Source organism: Chenopodium album, chromosome 2 (assembly GCF_948465745.1).
Source record: "Chenopodium album chromosome 2, dcCheAlbu1.1, whole genome shotgun sequence".
NCBI lineage: Eukaryota > Viridiplantae > Streptophyta > Magnoliopsida > Caryophyllales > Amaranthaceae > Chenopodium > Chenopodium album.
The window spans coordinates 990,132-1,010,369 of record NC_137835.1 but is presented as its reverse complement, the minus strand read 5'-3'; the positions used below and the strand labels follow the sequence as shown (position 1 = coordinate 1,010,369).

Genomic DNA, 20,238 nt, shown 5'->3' with positions numbered 1-20,238 from the left:
AATAGATACTCTATAAATTCTTAGCTTGAAATTAACGTTATGTCACGTAGTAACTTAGGTCATTCCACAAACTAATAACTAAGGGTTTGTTCTGATTTACTGAATTGAATTGAATTGAACCGAGCTTAAATGAATTGTTTATGAGAGAAATAAATTAGAAACTGAACTGAATTGAACTGATTGAACAGACCCTAATTTTCCCTTCACTTAAAGAAGCGTTTGGTATAGATATTGCAAATGGAATGAAAATGGAACAAATAAGAGGGGGGGAAGGAAATATTTAACACTTAATTACCTTTCATTTGTTTGGTTTAACACTGAGAAGGAATCATTTAATCATAGCCCATTTTCTTTTTGTTTGAGGAAGATAAGGGTAATTGTTAGCTTAGCTTTTAGAGAGGTAATAAATAATGGAAACCATAACCTATTTACCCATAAGTAATGGGCTAACAATCAATGACCTAACCCGACAAGATAACCCGACCTGAAATTATTGAGAGTAACATGAATCCAATCCAAACTGAAACTGAACGACCTGAATTCGACCCGATTTCATATTTCGTAATAATATTAAATTTTACACTATTTTAGATAATTTCTAGACACAATTCAAATTATCCCGAAATCTAACTCGAACCCGACCTGCTAACCCGAATTACCACCCTTATACCTAAAACTTCTAATTTAATTGAATCCATTCCCACACACTCTAAGATCTACAAGTATATCCAAAAAAAAATAGTTATCCAATTTTCTTAAAAAAAAAAAAAAAAGAGTCTCTCCTAGTCTCCTATAAATATCAACAGTGTACATAAACAATATTGTAATGAACATGTAAAGGCAAAGTCCAAAACCGCCTTCTTTGTTTCTCTGCAAATCGCAGCAACCGCCTTCTTTCTCTTCTCTTTACTCACCGTTTTCTTCATATCTTCCAATTTTTCTCAATAATTATCCATTTTTCCATAATAAAGAAAAGTCCCTTTTTCCCTTCATTCTCACTTCACTCCACTGAATGAGTAACAAAAAAGAAAAAACAAAATCACAAAATTTTGCAATTTAAGAAACTAACAAAGACTGTGTTATTCGTTTCATATCGTTTTAACTCGTTAAACTACACTCTTTCTTCTCACTTCAAAATTTCTTTTTGATCCTGAAGTCCTCAACTTCTTTACCAATTTCAATTTTTGTACTTTAAAAAAATTACGAATTTGATTATAAATGGTTTAAAATTTCTGTAATTGATGTTCACTTTGGATGAAAATATAATTTCATAAACATAATTAAATTGTTACAAATTATCACTTTAACGTGATTTCGTGTCTCTGTTTTTGTTGTAAATTTTTTTAGTTAAATACAAAGATTTGGTATTTAAAGTAGTCAAAAATCGAGTAAATTTTCAGTGTAACTATACGTTTTATTGAAATACTAAGTTGAAAAGAAGTAAGAAATGGATCAGAAGCAGATACTAATGTCAGCGGTAGGGGTAGGAATCGGAGTGGGTGTCGGGCTCGGGCTGGCTTCCGGGCAGACGATGAGCAAATGGACGGGTAGTTCATCGGGTTCGAATACGATTTCTGCTGAGAAAATGGAGCAAGAGTTGCTACGAATGATCATTGATGGAAGAGATGCTAAGGTCACTTTTGATGAATTTCCTTACTATCTTAGGTATTTTCTTTTTTTTTTTTTTTTTCGTTCCGTTAATGGTTATCTGCAATTTTTGGTATTATTTGTGAGATATAAAAAATTCCAAAGACGGAGGTAATATAATGTTTAGATTTATTGATGATATGATCTCATGGGAAGTGGTATTAGATGTTTTTTTTTGGTCTTAAAGATCTAAAAGATGCGATCATTCATTTATCGTACATGGGTCCTCAGTCTACATTATCGTTTACATTTTTGTCCATAGGATCGAGGTCATGTGTTATAAGTTTGTATGTTGCATTGCGTACCTTATTACAAAGTTGATACTCTATTTACAAAGTTGATTAACTAATAGGGAGAAAGTGAGAATGGTACAACTATGTTAAGGGGTTTTGAGTAAAATTGTGCCAATTGCTTACTTAAGTACATGAATACTTTATGAAACTATTGTGATCGCGAAGTTAATTGAGCCGCGGATTAGTTAACTAGACGAGGGATGACTAATGAGGGATTGTGCAAGTTCGGATTCTGTAGGTTAACTCAAAGAGAGTAACACGAAAATTTGAGATTAGTTATCTGTGCTCTAGTATTATAATGATTTTCACTTTGTTTATGTTTATGAAGTATGAGTACTTGGTATATTTTATTTATGTCTTGTGGTTAAGTTGTAACCAGAAAGTAGTGACTAAGGATTTTGGATAAGGTGACTTCAATTTAATAATGTTAAGTGTTGTAAGAGATATGTTTGGACCTAAAACTCTGACTATTGAGATTCAAGCACAGCTGTCTGTTTCTCTCAATTTTACCTGTTGAGTTCTGGCAGCTGTGTGCCTGTGGTATGTCCCGTTGTCGAATTATCATTGATTAGTGGTCACATTTGTGCAATTTTGAATTATCTATTAATGGTCTAATTAGGATCACACAGGAGGAACTGGAGCCTGGAGGTTAATCCTTTTAACAACTCAAGATTATGCTTTTTAGTGTGCTTGTTCCTTCCAATATATCATACAGAATACATTCCTGCTGTTTCTTTTTGATGTTCTTATTTAGTATCTTGCAACTACTTAATCTCCGTTATAATTTTTTATAAGAAGAAGCATAATCTTGTAGGGTCTTGTTTGAATCGTTTCTTTTTTTTTTGATAGATTGTTTGATTCGTTTCAATAAGTGCATTAAAAATATCAATTTTCTTAAAAAATTTCCTACTAATACATTAGATATAATAATGATTAATGCTTAATGATATTGAAAATTTGAACATTAAAAAAGAATCTGAGGGTGTATATCAAATACTATGTAGTAATTTTCAATATATTTTACTCCATGGATGATTTTTAAATAGCCCAATATATGATTATTATGAAGGGTATCATAATATATCATACAAAATCTTAAGCTAGAGGAGTTGGATCAATGTGGCTATGAGTACTATCTTTGCACAGGAATGACAGGATATATGCATCACTTTTTTGAAGTTTATAATTTAATTATGCTTTTTACGCTTAAAAAAGGATTTGAAGAATGAACAATATATCAAGAATGTCAAGCAGAAGGAAATTCTGGGGATTCTCTTTTTCATATTTTTATACCTTAGCCTTATTATGTGGATTAACATCAATATAAATACTACTTTGTATGTTGCTTCAGAGAATGCCTAGCATATACCTTTAAAATGGCAGATTATATGCCCTTAGTCTCGCTGGTTGTTAGTAAGACCATCTATTACTTGAATGAAAGTTTAGGTGGTCAGGTAATGAAAGGAAATTTTGCAAGTCACTTGGGCCCTGTTTGGTTTGATGTAAAAGATTTTCAATGAAAAATTAGTTTTCATGGAAAACATATTTTCAAGGTAAATCACAATTGAAAATTAGTTTTCCATTGTTTGGTTGCATACAAGAAAAGTAAAAAATAGGAGTGGGAATGTAAGGATGGATGAGAGGGAAGTAACAAAATAAAGATAAATAAATAAATAAAAGAGGTAAGGATGAGGGAGGAAAATGTGGCTTCTCTGTTTTGTAAAGGAAAATGTTTTCAATCATTAATAATGAAATTTTCCACCCTTGGGAAATTTGTTTTTCACCCCTTCACAAACCAAACAAGTGAAAATGGGAAAATCATTTTCCATGAAAACATTTTACATCAAATCAAGCAGGACCTTGGAGTTTCATCATCATAAATGTAAATTCTCATACCTTGCTCAGAGATGAATCTTGTTTGCATTAGTAATCTTGGATGCCTTAATGTGATTTGTCAGTGAGCAGACAAGGGTTCTGTTAACAAGTGCTGCTCATTTCTATTTGAGGAAAGGTGACTTCTCAAAGTATACTCGAAACTTGTCTCCTGCAAGCCGAGCTATTTTACTCTCAGGACCTGCTGGTTGGTCTTCTAGTAGTTATGCTTCCTTATGTTGGCTATTCTACGTTGTACAATGTATTTGACTAAAGAGGCTATGGTTTATGTAGAACTTTACCAGCAAATGCTTGCGAAGGCTCTAGCACATTTCTTTGAGGCAAAGTTGTTGCTGTTGGATGTCAATGACTTTGTACTGAAGGTTGGTAACTCCTACCCCCCTTCTTCCTATGGTATCGATACAGCTGCAGATGAAATGAAAGTGAATTTTTTTAAACAGAATATCAGGAGAGCTTTGCAGGAAAAATTAGCATGTTTCTCTGATTGAATTTCACTTGCTTCTTTTTGCAGATTCAGAGCAAATATGGTATCAATAATGATTCCGTAAGTTATTTAAGCTTTTTCTTTATTCTGTTAAGATAATGAATTTGCTTGTTTCTCAAACTTTCTTTGTGTGCATGAAGAAAATTAATTGCTCCATCTTATTCATTCTTTCCATTTTTTTTCAGTCCTTCAAAAGGTCCACCTCTGAGACTACTTTGGAGCGTCTTTCAGGTTTATTTGGGTCATTTTCTGTGCTGCCAGCAAAGGATGAACCCAAAGGTAATCTGTTCAAAATCTTTGGAATATCGGTAATTTTTTTTGTCATTCTAATCATTATAAAGAAGAGTCACAGGAGTACAACAAATTCACGTACAAGAGTACATATATATTATTCAAATATATTAGAACTTATTAACCATCTGGTTTGCTCTGTTCATTTATGTTAAAATTTTCGTGCTCATTTCTCTGGTCTTCAGCTGGTACCTTGCGTCGACAGGGAAGCGGATTTGACAATCTAAGGTAATTACATTCTGGCCATGAGCTAGACCCAATCCAATATCTACAAAAGTTTATGCATCACTAACACCATCTGTTTCTGTGTACAGGAATATAGAAGGCTCTTCTAGTTTTCCTAAGCTTCGCAGGAATGCTTCTGCCTCCGCCAGTATACATGATTTGCTTTTGCAAGCCGCTCCTACAAATACAGGTCTTTGCTTTGTCTTAATCAATTATTTTTAACAGATTTACAGTCCTATCAGTGTGAGTGGTTTGGCAGTGATTTCCAAGGGCATGAATAGTTGTATTTAGTTTCCAATTTTAGTTTTTCATTGATGTTGTGAGGTACCGAGGTAGTGCTTAGCTGCATGGTTAGTATCTTTAGACTATAGTCTTGTTGACCTACTATTTTCAGTTTTGCTTTTTGGTTAGTCTGCTGTTTTGGAACTAGAGGGTTCACATCTTAACATCGGTCTTGGGAGCTTTACAAAGTCAATATCTTATTAGAAGAGCGATTATTTACATCTGATACAGTTCTCTGCTGATGTTGAAATATTAAGAGTTCCCTGACATACTTATAATTTACTCATTTATATATCTACCAATTCTCTCAAGGACCGCAGTATGTTTATCTATGTTTGTCGGCTACTTTGTCCTTTGGTTTTGGGGGAGGGTGTGGTTATATGGGAGAGGGAGCTTCCAGAATGGTTTAGGAAGTAATTGAAAGTGGCTATGCTGATTTACAAATCTCACCATTAAGTCCATTATACTTGGTTTATTCTTCTGCTGATTATACTAAGGGTCATGCAAAATTCCTGACAGTGCATATGATGCAGTATGTCTTTCTTTTCCTGTGCTTATGGTTACTTATGTTCTTCAGCTCCTCTCAAGCGAACAAGTAGCTGGTCCATCGATGAAAAGCTACTCATTCAATCACTTTACAAGGTGATGTGCTTATTTATCCTTAGTGGCTAGGTTGCCAACCATTCATCTCTCTATGTCTGGATTTTTGTGATTTGTGAAGTTCGGCATGGGTATAACCTTTTTTTGTTTTCCGTTTTCTGTGGACAGGTTATGGTCTCTGTATCTAGAACTTATCCAATCATTTTGTACCTAAGAGATGTTGACATGCTCTTGTTCAGATCTCAGAAGCTATACAGACTGTTCCAAAAAATGTTACAGAAACTTTCAGGACCAGTACTCATACTAGGTTCTCGAATAACACATACTGACAGCAATGATGATGACATTAATGATATGATCATTGATGTATTTCCGTATAATATTGATATTAAGCCACCTGAAGATGAAACACGTCTAGTTAGCTGGAAGTCTCAATTGGAGGTGGACCTGAAGATGATTCAGGGTCAGGACAACAGAAACCACATTATTGAAGTGCTAGCTGCAAACGATGTCGAATGTGATGATCTTGGCTCTATTAATGTGGAAGATACCTTTGTTCTCAGCAGATATATTGAAGAAATCGTTGTATCAGCAATTTCTTATCATTTGATGAATAATAAGCATGAATACAGGAATGGGAAACTCCTGATTTCATTCCAGAGGTCTGCTGTTATATATGTTTCAACATATTTGTCCTACCTTCACATCATTCTTTCCTGATTAAATTTATTTCCATTGCTTTGAGTTGGATATATTTTGGTCATGTGAGCCTTTTAATAATGTGTTTTTGGGCTGTTGAACAGTTTATCCCATGGACTGAGCGTGTTTCAGGAACGTAAATCAGCTGCCAAGGATACATTGAAGCCAGAACCACGTGCCAGACCTTCAAAGGTAAGTTTGTTGTTAGAGTAGAGTTAGTAGAGTAATATGTAAAAGTCGAGGAGCCATCTAGTCCATCACTCCATCATGCTGCGCCATCTAGTCCATTATTTCATCATGCTGCAATTGTAGGGACCACGTGGAGATGTTAAGCCAGAAACTAAAGCTGAAGGTGCAACTCCGAAAAACAAAGGTGGAGAAGAAGCATCTGTGCCAATTTCAAAGGATACAACAGATAATGAGGCTGCAAGTCCAAAGGTTCCTGTAAGTACAGTTGCTCAAATGTGGTCATCTGAGTAATGTATTTCATGTGGTTGATATTAAGTTCTAAGAAAGAGCAAATTAGTGCTTCAAGTTTGTGCTGATATTATTTTTGTTCCCAACCAAATTGCCAACTTTTTTTTTTGGCAGAAAATTGCCAACTTTGATTTTCAATCATTAATTATTTCTCCTTCCAACATAGAGGACGTTTTAATGTGATCCATTTCATCGTGTCCAACAGGAAGTACCTCCTGACAATGAGTTTGAGAGGAGGATTAGGCCAGAGGTCATTCCTGCAAGCGAGATTTCTGTGTCATTTGCTGATATTGGCGCCCTGGATGAAACCAAGGAGTCACTGCAGGAACTAGTAATGCTTCCACTTCGTAGACCAGACTTGTTCAAGGGAGGACTTCTGAAACCTTGTCGAGGAATTTTGCTTTTTGGACCTCCTGGTACTGGCAAGACGATGCTGGCCAAGGCCATAGCCAAAGAGGCTGGAGCAAGCTTTATTAATGTATCTATGTCAACCATCACATCTAAATGGTTTGGTGAAGACGAAAAGAATGTTAGGGGACTGTTCAGCCTTGCATCTAAAGTTTCCCCAACAATTATATTTGTAGATGAAGTTGACAGTATGCTTGGACAAAGGACCAGGGTTGGTGAGCATGAAGCTATGAGAAAGATTAAAAACGAGTTTATGACACATTGGGACGGGCTTACAACCAAACAAGGTGAGAGAATCCTTGTTCTTGCTGCAACCAATAGACCATTTGACCTTGATGAAGCAATTATACGACGTTTTGAACGGAGGTAATTAGCAGTATTATTTAGTTTTATTGTATTTCCATAATGTTTTGTGAAGGTAAGAGTAAGCTCTGGACGGACTTGATTAGTTGTAGGTTGTAGCTCACTATTTTGTGCTTCTTTCATCCTCAATTAGGATTATGGTGGGGCTTCCATCAGCGGAGAATAGAGAGAATATATTGAGAACTCTTTTATCGAAAGAGAAAGTTGAAGAAGGACTAGATTTGAAGGAGATTGGAATAATGACAGAAGGATATAGTGGTAGTGATCTTAAGGTAAGTTTGAAAGTAAGGTCTTTTTTAGAATTATCTGTATAATGTCCATGGACCATGACAAACATTTCTATGTGCAGAATCTCTGTACGACTGCTGCATATCGACCTGTTAGAGAGTTGATACAGCAAGAGAGGTTGAAGGATATGGTAAGTTCATAGTCCTCTGGAAGGTATTGTTTCTGCTGTTGTTTTTTTAATCCACTTCTGGCCATTACAAGAATACACTTTTTTTTTATTCAGGAGAAAAAACAAGAATCAGAAGAAGGCCAAAATTCAGATGCACAAAAGAAGGAAGGTGTCAAGGACAGAGTAATTTCTCTGAGGCCTTTAAATCTGGAGGATTTTAGGCAAGCTAAGAACCAGGTAGGTCTCCTGCTTGAACACCAAATGCATGATTTAACATGCTAAACAATTTGCATATCATATCGTCTTTTTTGATTGCTTGCTTTACCTTTGTTGGTTATTATAGAAGCTCCTGTTTCATCTGTCAACTCTACTTGTTTGCAGGTTGCTGCTAGCTTTTCATCCGGGGGAGCAATAATGAATGAACTGAAGCAGTGGAATGAGCTTTACGGGGAAGGAGGCACGAGGAAAAAGGAGCAGCTTACATACTTTTTGTGAATGTGAACTTGGAAAAGTCGGCTCATCACCTAGTTCCTTCTATGGTATCGATGATTACCTGAACAAGGAAATTGTTTCGCGACTTGTGTTCTTGAATGCAGCACTGCTGAGGAACACTGAAAGCTCTGTGGTAGGGTAAATGGTGACAAGACCATGATGTATCTTAGGTCAGACATAGTTTAGCTTTGCTTACCCTCAACTCCTCTTGTTTGATGTCTAAGGGTGCAATCTTCCTAGACCAGGCCACTCTTCATGTTGTGCTGTTTTCATGTAAGGGGTGTTGTTTGGATTGTGACTGGCCAATGCTGTGTAATAATTGTAAGAAATTAACTGTGATTTTGTAATCTACTTTAATTTCTGGTATTTCATGACATTTACTTTCAATAAACTTGATAAATATAGAATTGTTGGCATAAATGGTTAAGGATATGCATTGGAAGGTATAATATGCAAATGAGAAAATTTCATAATATAGAGGTAGTATGTACAAAGTTGGATAAAATTGTATTCCACGCCTTTAAACAATCTTAAAATGAAAATTAAGTAACTAATCGAGGAGATCTTGGCTTAGTGGTTAAAACTGAGGGTCTGTGTACGATAAGTCACATGTTCAAATTTCCCAGTTCTCATTTGTAATTTTTATTGTCCTTGGACTCATTTGCAACAATTTTCATTTGTAATTTGTATTGTCCTTGTGGTTCATTCGCATAAAAAATAAAAATAAAATAAAAAAAAAATTACACAAATTCTATTGTCTATGCTTGTATTACCTTTTTTTTTTCTCTTTTTTTTTTTGTCGGTGGATAATAATATTACTAGTGAGGATATAGAGGGAGTATGTACAAAGTTGGATGAAATTGTATTCTGCGCCTTTAAACCATCTTAAAATGAAAATTAAGTAACTAAATTGATGAGATCTTGGCTTAGTAGTTAAGACCGAGAGTTTGTGTACGATAAGTCACAGGTTCAAATTTCTCAATTTCCATTTGTAATTTGTATTGTCCTTGTGATTTATTTGCAGCAATTTTTATTTGTAATTTGTATTGTCCTTGTGGCTCATTCGCATAAAAAATAAATTAAATAAAAAAGTAATTACACAAATTCTATTGTCAATGCTTGTACTACTTATAATCTTAACGTAAAATATCTTTGATTTTTATTTTTATTTTTATTTTTTTTTGTCAACGGATAATAATATTACTAATAAGGATAGATTTTTAGTGGAGTTGTCTTTGAGTTGGATAAAATTTCCCAACTTCAATAGAAATTGTGTAATTTAATCAGCACCTCTAGTCCTCCTCTACCTGTTACAATGTGATATATTTCTATTTAACAACTTTAGGGCTAACCTATAAATATGTGAAAAAGATTTTTTTTAATGAAACCACAACTTTGAGAAAAAAAAAAAAAAAAGAAAAAGAAAAAAATTTCATTGTTAGGGCCATAGTCCTCTCCCTGTACAGGCTTAGTGAGATGGCGTTAAGCATGAAGCAGATGGCTATCCTAATTGCCTTCTTTGGCGTCGTGTCGTTAATTTGCGGTGTTATTGCTGAAAATAAGAAGGTATTTTGATTACTTTTTCTATGCCTTTGTAAGTTTGTGCAGAATATATATATATATATATTTTTTGTGTTTCATCTAGTTCACCCTTTGGGCTAATTCGGATTCGGAGATCAGTTTTGGATGGTTAGGTTTCAATCCCGTCCCGATTATTGTTGTGCTGAATATAATACATTGTGTATTAATTTCGAGTCTCCTGTGTTTGAGATTTGAGAGTTGTTTTGAACTTTTGATGCATTATTTGAACTTTTGATTGCATTACTAATGTTAACTTATCCGGTTGAAATTGTACATGGTTTATCTAATTCAAAACTTCAAATTTAATTGTGTAGATTCTTAGATACACATTAGTGTACAAAACTTTTAGTCGCGCTCCCTTGCTAGTCATGTGCTTTAGGCTAGCACTCGTGTCACCTGATTCGCGCACCACTTCAGGTGTAACAAGTCACACAGCACATCCACTTGAGTTCATGTAATTTATGTGCATTCGTGCCCTAATGCACGCTCATAGAACGAGATGTAGTGATCTTGAAAGTAGAAAGTCGTGGATCATAATATGAAGCAGATCAAAATATTATCACTTTGCTGCTACTTAAATCTCCCTTCAAAAAATAACTTATACAAGGGACAAGAGCATAACATTTATAACATAAAGACTACCAAAATACAGATAATAGTCCCAAAAATGTTCAACATGAATTAAAATATATATATATATAAAAAAAAAAAAAAAAAAAAAAAAAAAAAAAAAAAAAAAAAAGTATACTCCCAGATTAAAATGAACAACTGCTGTCATCTGATGGTATATCATGTCTTTCTTGGTTGATTCAAACGATATCTTTCGCAGCATTGACATACGCATCTAATAAGTCACACTTATGATATGCAGCCTTCAACCGGAACACCTATAGCAGGGAAGGGTGTTGTAATCTGCAAGTATCCCTCTGATCCAACCGTAGCCCTGGGATATACATCTTTGGCTACTCTGGTAATAACTACTGTTATCGGGTTCAAGTCGATTTTTCACCCCTATGACAACAAGGCAGTTCCCACTCATGCCATCTTTGGTACCAAAGTCATGACTGTTTTCTTCAGCATTACTTGGTAGGTTGTTGTTTCTCTCCTAATTTATTTATGATTTTTCAAGTTTTGTGTAATTTCAATGTTGTTCTGCTTCTACTTAATCTGCTAGTGTCTTATGCATGGATTTTCCCATTAGTTACTGTTGCACATTTTATTCTAAGCAAATCCATGTATTTTTTTCATTAGTTAGTGTTGCACATTTTATTAGTGATGTCGATTTTGAGCCAATACAAATGAGATTTATCATATTTTTGGAACATAAACAGGCTGATAGCGGGTTTAGCTGCTACACTGCTCTTATGGCCAACAATCAGTCAACAGCTTCATTTGAGTCACACGGTGCATCACACCCCAAACTACGCTTGCCCCACTGCTAAAACAGGGCTCATGGGAGGTGGCGCCTTTATGTCTCTCAATTCAGCCCTCTTCTGGTTGATGTGCCTAATGTTGGCTAAGAATGCGCGAGAAGATTACTTTGAGGAATCATCCCGAGTTTAGCTTCTTACAAGTGGTGATTGAATTAGCAGGAGTTTCAAATAACAGAGCTTGAATGAGTGACTGGAACTTCTCTGGTTGAACCGTTGAACAACACTCTCGTTCATAGTAGTTTATATTTCTTTTTTAGTGATGGGAAATTTGATGAATACCCTAATTTATACATCTATTTTGTTGAAGGTCACGTAGGAGGTTTAGTGTTTTCACTCTTAACAAATTCTTACAGTTCCATAGATCGTTTCTTTTTTCTTTGGTGATGAGAAAAGAAAGAGAGCACTTATTATGTGCTCCAGTTACCACCCTCTTAAGAACCTTAGTTCATATTCGTTCTCGATTATGACTAAAGGAACTCTACTTTCTTTGGCATGTAAATACAAGAAGAAAGGAAAGTCTGAATTTAGAATTAAAAAGGATCTATAACTTCAAAAATCATACTACAAAGATTTTATAAATATACATACAAGTTTTATCATTTTTAAAGATTTTGTTTTGACGTATTTTGAATTATGTATTGCGGTTCATCAGCTCATGAGCAATGAATCCAATGATAACAGAGAAAAAGAAGCTTAAACACGTCTTAATATTGTAAAAAAAATCAAGGAATAAACAACAAAGAACACACAAATTTACATGGTTCGATAAATAAAGCGGGAAGTCTCAATTAGAGAGAGGGGGATTTACCGATCTAGAGTAAAATTCAGAACAAGGCTAGATTAATGACCTAGGGTAGGGTGTTCACATACTTATTCTCAAAACAGAAACAGATTGGACATTGAAAATTGACCCTAACAGAAAATCAAAAGCTGATTCAAGGGAAATTCCCCTTTCCCGTTGTTGATAATTCAGCCAAGGCCAAAGCTATACGAAGTTACGAACATATCATGCACAACCAGACCATAATTTAAACATTACAATTACCATTAGACCAAAAAAATTAAAAAAGGAAAACATCATCAGTTTTCACACTAACTTACCAACATGGTTAATAATACTGTGTCCAGCACATAATTTAACATTCCCCGCCCTTATAAATGAACTCTTCCCCTCAATAACTCCATAGAGTCCGTAGTAGTGTTAAGAAAATGATAGAACCTGCCGAGTGCATAAATGCATACTACACGTCAAGATGCCGAGTGCTGAGTGCATACTACAGCTCAAGACTCAAGAGTCAAGACATGAGAAATAATCATATTACTGCCATCTATGGAGCATAAGTAGTTCAGCAAACATGATATTCAGTCAGTTTAATCATGTTTCAAGATTACAGAATATTGAACACCACCGAAAAGAATCTTATTGGAGGAGTAACACAATATATGCCATATAGAAAATTGTCGATTAGAACATCCATTTATAAACACAATTTGATATACCATCTACAAAAATAGAGATTAAATATGCAAGAAAAACACAAGGATCAATCAAACAACCATTCACGAAGAATGGCATCACTTTATAATCTCAGAAAGTGCAGACGTATTAATAAAAACTGCTGTCTTCCCCATGTTTAGTATGAAATACTCATAATGATTATCACTGTATATCGAAAGTGCTTACAAATTCCAGCAAGCAATTCCTACCCGAGTAATATAATTCACTGGACAAATAAACCTACCATGAATACGGCCACCAAAACCTCATACTTAACATTCTACCACATTAAGCTGTCTTCTTGTCTTTCAACGGACCTCTTGGTATTTTGCTCAATACTTTTGCATCAAAGACTGCATATTGCTTCTTTAACTCGATCATGGCCTTCTCACCAAAAGCATCTACTTGATCTTCATATTTCTCATAAAGCACAGGCACGGTGTGAAGGAGAACAAAGCCTATTTAACCCATGTGAAAACCAAGCAAATGAAAATAAGAAAATCATTCAGTATATGTAACCATATATGAAGAATCATTGAGCTTGAGAATAAATGGACATTACATATGTAGAACAGAGTCAAGAAGTTGCAGCAACTGCCCAAAATTGAGAAAACCCACAATCCAGCAATCACCTGATAAAGAGGTATCAAAGTAAGTTCAACACTAACAAAAGTATTACATAAGCAGTTGTAACGGTTACAGGGGAACATACAGCGAGAAACTTTTTCAGGTCCCTTCCTGAAGCAATCTCACGAAGAGAAGCAAGACCTCGATTGATCTCATATCTCAAGGCAGAGGCAAATTCTAGGATAGGACCTTCTGGGATTCGTGCTTCGGGGATTTGTGGGGGAGCCCTGTAGAGAGATCAGGTGTGTTAACAAAAAAAAAGTAGGAAGAACTTCAGTTACAGGACATAGCAATGACAATAACCACAGCTTACTTGCTCATGAAAGTTGAAGCGTTTGACCACAGAAACAGCACGGTAATTGTAAGCATCAAGAGATGGCAAACCAGAGTGAGCAAATGATACTCAAATACTTCAAATAGAGCCCAAACAGCTGTGACAGTCCCAAGAACTATCGCCGAAGTTTTCTTGTCCCTCCAGAGAAAAACATCCGCAGCTGCAGCCATGTGAATCAGAATCACAAATGCAAGCAACAAAGTGAAAAGTGGAATATCCCCACATACTATGAATACTACTATAATAAACAAGAAACTTGTAGATTACTCTTACACCAATTCTTAAACACCTCCAAACTTTATAGCCAACTAAAAAGGGTATAAAGGAATCTATATTACGATTTAAGAAGATTCATATTCTAATTGAAATAACTTCTAAGCTTTTGCATAATTTAATTCCCTTAATTGAATCTTTTTACACCATCGTTTCGCCTCGCGTTAAAGTAATCAAGTACTTTAAACTTTCACACCATCACATAATCCCTTTTTGACTACAGTCATAAACATCAACATTGAAGCTATAACTTGACATGAAAAAGGCCATTAATACATTTCAACAAACCCAACTCAACTTTTACTTTTTCCACCTAAATAAAGTATCAGTATTCATTACTAACAAAACATCGAAAAGTAGTAACATTATCATGCCTAATTACACCGATTCCTCTTTAAAACTTAAAATTCAACAATTATGAATTATGATCACAAAATTTACGATTTCACATGTAACATAGATAAGATCAAAATTCAGAAATCATATCAAAAACTAGATCTATGTCACAATCATCCTTCGAATTATAGTCACACCAACATTAATCAATCAAATATGATCAAATCCCAAACTTCAGTCTAATCAATCACACAAACAAATCATTCAATAAAAACCACAATTACAATCAAAATTACTCCCGATCTCCATTAATCAACAACAATCAAGCTCAAAACAATCACCAATTCACACAAATTGTACGAAAATCAAGCAAATTCAGAAGATACAAACAACATTTCAATCAAAAAAATGCGAAAATAAAAAATTGAAGAAACATACGTTTACCACCACCAAGGACCTTATGAACAGGCTTATCTCTACCAAAAAGACGATAAATCTTAGATTTCAAAGAAGAAGGAGCGGATTTATCGTCATCGGAATCGGAAGATGAAGAATCATGGTGGTGAATTTTCTCGGCGATCTTCTCCATGAGAGATTCAGACTTAGGTTTTTCTTCGTGTTCCGCCATAACTGATAAACCCTAGAAAACTTCGGATTGTTTCTCTCTCTATTTCTCTGTAAATTTCACCTGACAATATTTTCTCTCTCTGAATTGTGTGATGATAGCTCGGTTTTTATTTTATTTCCTAAAAAATGGCCCCTTTCTCTGTCTTTATTAATGTCAGCCGTTTCTAGAGAAGTTAACCCAAACCCAAACATGTTACCAATGGGAATTAAATTAAGGTAATTGGGTCGAGTTTGGTTAAGTCGTGTCAAGTCAGGTTCAATTTAAGTTGTTATTTAATGATGTTCAAACTGTTTATATATGTTTAAATTAAAATTGAATTACTTTTAAATTGAATTGGTATTTTTTTTTTCTTTTAACAGGGTCAAATGGCGTATTTGGAAGTATTATCTCTGTTTCTTTTTGTTTGTTTCGTCATCTTTAGGAGGTGTGTGACGCGTGTCTAGACTCTGGGAATTGTTTCATTGCCTTCTAAATGGACTTAGAAAATAGTCTTTAGCTTAGTATGGTGTATTTGGAAATAATTAAGAATTAATTCGATTTCTTTAGTTTATACGTGTTTACTTATAATGATAGTGGTTGTTGTCTACTTGTCTTATTACTTAAAGTAAGGGTCTCCAAATTTAGTAAAAGTTATTTTCATCTTGTGGAAAATTCTTGTCTAATGAAGGTTTTGGTTCATTAGAATCAAGTCATCAACTAATTTTTGTCAATGTCAACCCCAAATAAAGCAATAAATAAGGGGACAATCAAATAAAACCTTATAAAGCAAGAAATCAAAATATGTTGAACATAACAGTTAATTGATTACACACAGCGAAAATCAACCAAAGTTGTAGACACATGAGTGTTTTGATTGTGCACTCGTGCAGTGTACTCATAAACTAAATCGAACACTTCTTCACGTCCAAACCCTACAACTCTTCCTTTGCTCTTATTATTACTTTACATGTTAATTAATTTAATTAGTTTAGTTAAAGTAATAAATAGGTCCATAATTTGAGATAAACAAAAAAAAAACGGAGTAGCTAGAGCTGCTTTGGACCGTTGTGACGCAGTATCAACAACGACCTCAAAGGGGTCAATAAGAAACAAACCAACCCATAAATTGCTCTTTAAGAGGTACACTAATACAAAAATAAGTAGGTTCTAGAGGCTTTACGTGAAGGCCAATAGTAAAAGAACGTGAAAGCAAGCAAGTCGCCTTCCAATTCTGGTGGGACAAAGCTTATTTGGTATATTTTTCTCAATCTTGATACTTTCTTCGTCATTTTATAATCAATTGAATCTTTCAAAGTGAAATTACAGTTGAACTACACTTATCGTTCATTAATTCTGAGTATCTTTATTAGTCATTAGATGTGTGACATGTGGATATTTTTTTAGCCATGATTTCTGCTCCTACATTTTGTAATTTTCTACAATACTTTTCTTTGGTACAAAATACTACATACAAATATATTGATTAATGATATTGTAGTATAAGGTTTGTCACGGAATTCTAATGACCAAAGATTTTGACAATCTGATATTTTCTTATTCGTTAAGTATAGGTTATTCAATGGGACATACTGTCGACTTCATTGAAATGGGATGTTTTTCATACTATGCTTATTGTTAGGGAAGTTTATTTTTGTTACAAATTTTTTTAACTTAATATTATGCATGTAGACATGTACTACGTAGTTACTTAATTTAGGGGTTGTTCACATTTACTGAACTGAGCTGAACTGAACTGAACTGATTGGAGCGGAGCTGAACTGAACTGATTGGAGCTGAACCGAACTGAACTGAACCGATTGGAGCGAGCTGAACTGAACTGAACTTAGCTAAAATGATTTTATGAGAGAGGGAAATTAGGAACTGAATTGAACTTATTGGATCTAAACTAAACTGAATTGAACTGATTGGACTGAATTGAACTGAACTGAATTGAAATTAAGTAAATGTGAACAGACCCTTAATGACCCTTAATTTACCGATTTACAACTTGCGCCGATTTCATTAACTCAAGCTTACCACAAACATTTATGACAACATATAATGATCATATATGTTTCCAAACGGCATTATATGACCCCGAGATTTATCCCCTAAAATCTAAAGGCTTTACGACACCGGGCCCCGAAACCTCCAAAATTTCTCAAAAAGCGTGGATATTAGCCTGTTATTTTGTAATTTTTTTACTTTTCTTCGACCGGAAACAAAAATTACCGAAATGTTTACCATGGTCTCAATACCCTCCGGGAGTCCAATTGAGTGGGTTGAATCATCCTATTTGCCTTTAAACAGCCAATTTATCGGTTTACAACTAGCACCGATTAAATTAACTCAAGCCTACTACGAACAATTATGACATCATATAATGATCATATAGGGTTCCAAACGACATTATTCGACCCCGAGATGCATCCCCTTAAATCTCAAAACTTTTCAACACCGGGCCTCAAAACGTCCCGAATTTCTCAAAAAGCGTGGATTTACATCCAATTTGCGTTTAAACGGCCAATTTACCGATTTACAACTTGCACCAATTTTATTAATTCAAGCCTACCACGAACATTTATGACAACATATAATGATCATATATGGTTCCAAACGACATTATATGACTCCGAGATGTATCTTCTAAAATCTCAAGCCTTTTCGACACCGGGTCCCGAAATCTCAAAATTTTCTCAAAATGCGTGGATATTAGCCTTCAACTTTGGAATTTTTTGACATTTTTTTGCCAGGAGATAAAAATTGTCGAAATGTTTACCATGGTCTCTAATACCCTCTTGGAGTCCAATTGGGTGGGTGGAACCATCCAATTTGCCTTTAAACGACCAATATACCGGTTTACAACTTGCACCGATTTCATTAAATCAAGCCTACCACGAACATTTATGACAACATATAATGATCATAAATGGTTCCAAACGGCATTATATGACCCCGAGATGTATTCCCTAAAATTTCAATACTTTTCGACACCGGGTCCCGAAATCTCCAAAATTTCTCAGAAGTGTGGATATTAGCCTTCAATTTTGGAATTTTTTGACTTTTTTTTCTTGGAAACAAAAATTGTCGAAATGTTTACCATGATCCCCAATACCCTCTGAGAGTCCAATTGGTTGGGTGAAACCATCCAATTTGCCTTTAAACGACCAATTTACCGATTTCATTAATTCAAGCCTACCACGAACATTTATGACAACATATAATGATCATATATGGTTCCAAACGACATTATATGACCCCCAAATGTATTCCCCAAATTCTCAACACTTTGCGACATCGGGTCTCGAAACCTCTAAAATTTCTCAAAAAACGTGGACAACCTTCAATTTTGGAAAATTTTGACTTTTTTTCACCAGAAAATAAAAATTGTCGAAATGTTTACTATGGTCTCTAATACCCTCCGGTAGTCCAATTGGGTGGGTGGAACCATCCAATTTTCCTTTAAACGGCCAATTTACCTGTTTACAACTTGCATTGATTTCATTAACTCAAGCCTACCACGAACATTTATGACAACAAATAGTGATCATATATGGTTCCAAATAACATTATATGATCCCGATATGTATTGTCTAGATTTTTGATACCGGGCCTTGAAACCTTCAAAATTTATCAAAAAGCGTGGATATTAGCCTTTAATTTTGGAATTTTTAGACTATTTTTCGCCCGGAAATAATAACTGCCAAAATGTTTACCATGGTCCATAATACCTTTTGGGAGTCCAATTGGGTGGGTGGAATCATCCAATTTGCCTTTAAACAGCCTATTTACCGGTTTAAACTTGTACCGATTTCATTAACTCAAGCCTACCACGAACATTTATGACAACAAATAATGATCATATATGGTTCCAAACAACATTAAATGACCCTGAGATGTATCCCCTAGAATTTCAAGACTTTTCGACATCAGGCCCTGAATCCTCCAAAATTTCTCAAAAAGTGTGATATTAACCTGCAATTTGAAATTTTTTTACTTTTTTTTCCCCCGGAAATAAAACTTTTCAAAATTTTTACCATGGTACCTAATACCGTCCGGGAGTCCCATTGGGTGGGTGGAACCATCCAATTTGCCTTTAAACGACCAATTTAATTACCGGTTTACAACTTGCACCGATTTCATTAGCTCAAGCCCACCACGAACATTTATAAAAACAAATAATGATGATATATGGTTCCAAACAGCATTATATGACCACGGGATGTATCCCCTAAAATTTCAAGACTTTTTTGACTCCGGGACCCAAAACCTCCAAATTTTCTTAAAAAACGTGGATATTAGTCTTTAATTTTGTAATTCTTTGACTTTTTTTACGCCCGAAAAATAAAATTGCTGAAATGTTTACCATGGTACCTAATACCCTCCGGGAGTCCAATTAGGTTGGTGGAATCATCCAATTTTCCTTTAAATTGCCAATTTAATTACCGGTTTACAACTTGCACGGATTTCATTAACTCAAGCCTACAACGAACATTTATGACAACATATAATGATCATATATGGTCCCAAACGACATTATATGAACCCGAGATGTATCCCATAGAATTTCAAGACTTTTCGACACCGGGCCCCGAAAGCCTTCAATTTTGGAATTTTTTGACTTTTTTTTCGCCCGGAAATATAAATTGCCGAAATGTTTACCATGGTCCCTAATACCCTCCAGGAGTCCATTTGGGTGTGTGGAACCATTCAGTTTGCTTTTTAACGACCAATTTATCGGCTTACAATTTGCACAGATTTATCGGTTTACAACGACCAATTAAATTAACTTGCACCGAACCCGACTTTGACCGAAATTGACCCAAACCCGTTTTAACCCGTCAAAACCCGAATTTAACTCGACTTGTTACTAACCTGACCTGAATTCAACCCGACCCGTTCCTAACCCGACTCGAAATTAGCCTGACTTGTTATTGACCTGACCCAAATTCAACCTGACTTGTTATTGACTCGACCCGAATTTTACCTTACCTATTA

The 20,238-nt window shown here is 34.9% G+C and overlaps 3 protein-coding genes across 3 annotated transcripts; 2 read left to right on the top strand and 1 right to left on the bottom strand.

Moving 5' to 3' along the window:
• The first annotated feature begins 1,119 nt into the window (after positions 1-1,119).
• Positions 1,120-8,670, top strand: LOC145578623 (uncharacterized). Its single transcript, XM_081635921.1, has 16 exons — positions 1,120-1,665; positions 3,899-4,020; positions 4,107-4,195; positions 4,345-4,377; positions 4,503-4,596; positions 4,794-4,836; positions 4,923-5,023; positions 5,693-5,757; positions 5,884-6,377; positions 6,519-6,606; positions 6,727-6,858; positions 7,097-7,665; positions 7,796-7,934; positions 8,012-8,080; positions 8,174-8,296; positions 8,441-8,670. Exons 1-16 carry the CDS (start codon positions 1,448-1,450, stop codon positions 8,552-8,554), a joined length of 2,493 nt encoding a protein of 830 aa, XP_081492047.1. The 5' UTR covers positions 1,120-1,447; the 3' UTR covers positions 8,555-8,670.
• A 1,269-nt stretch (positions 8,671-9,939) lies between these two features.
• Positions 9,940-11,729, top strand: LOC145578612 (uncharacterized). Its single transcript, XM_081635911.1, has 3 exons — positions 9,940-10,117; positions 11,004-11,218; positions 11,464-11,729. The coding sequence occupies exons 1-3, from the start codon at positions 10,028-10,030 to the stop codon at positions 11,693-11,695; spliced, it is 537 nt and encodes a 178-aa protein (XP_081492037.1). The 5' UTR covers positions 9,940-10,027; the 3' UTR covers positions 11,696-11,729.
• A 1,378-nt stretch (positions 11,730-13,107) lies between these two features.
• Positions 13,108-15,357, bottom strand: LOC145592191 (reticulon-like protein B2). Its single transcript, XM_081648653.1, has 5 exons — positions 15,072-15,357; positions 14,004-14,184; positions 13,776-13,917; positions 13,626-13,695; positions 13,108-13,521 (listed from the first exon to the last, which is right to left on the bottom strand). The coding sequence occupies exons 1-5, from the start codon at positions 15,259-15,261 to the stop codon at positions 13,352-13,354; spliced, it is 753 nt and encodes a 250-aa protein (XP_081504779.1). The 5' UTR covers positions 15,262-15,357; the 3' UTR covers positions 13,108-13,351.
• Between the last annotated feature and the right edge of the window lie 4,881 nt (positions 15,358-20,238).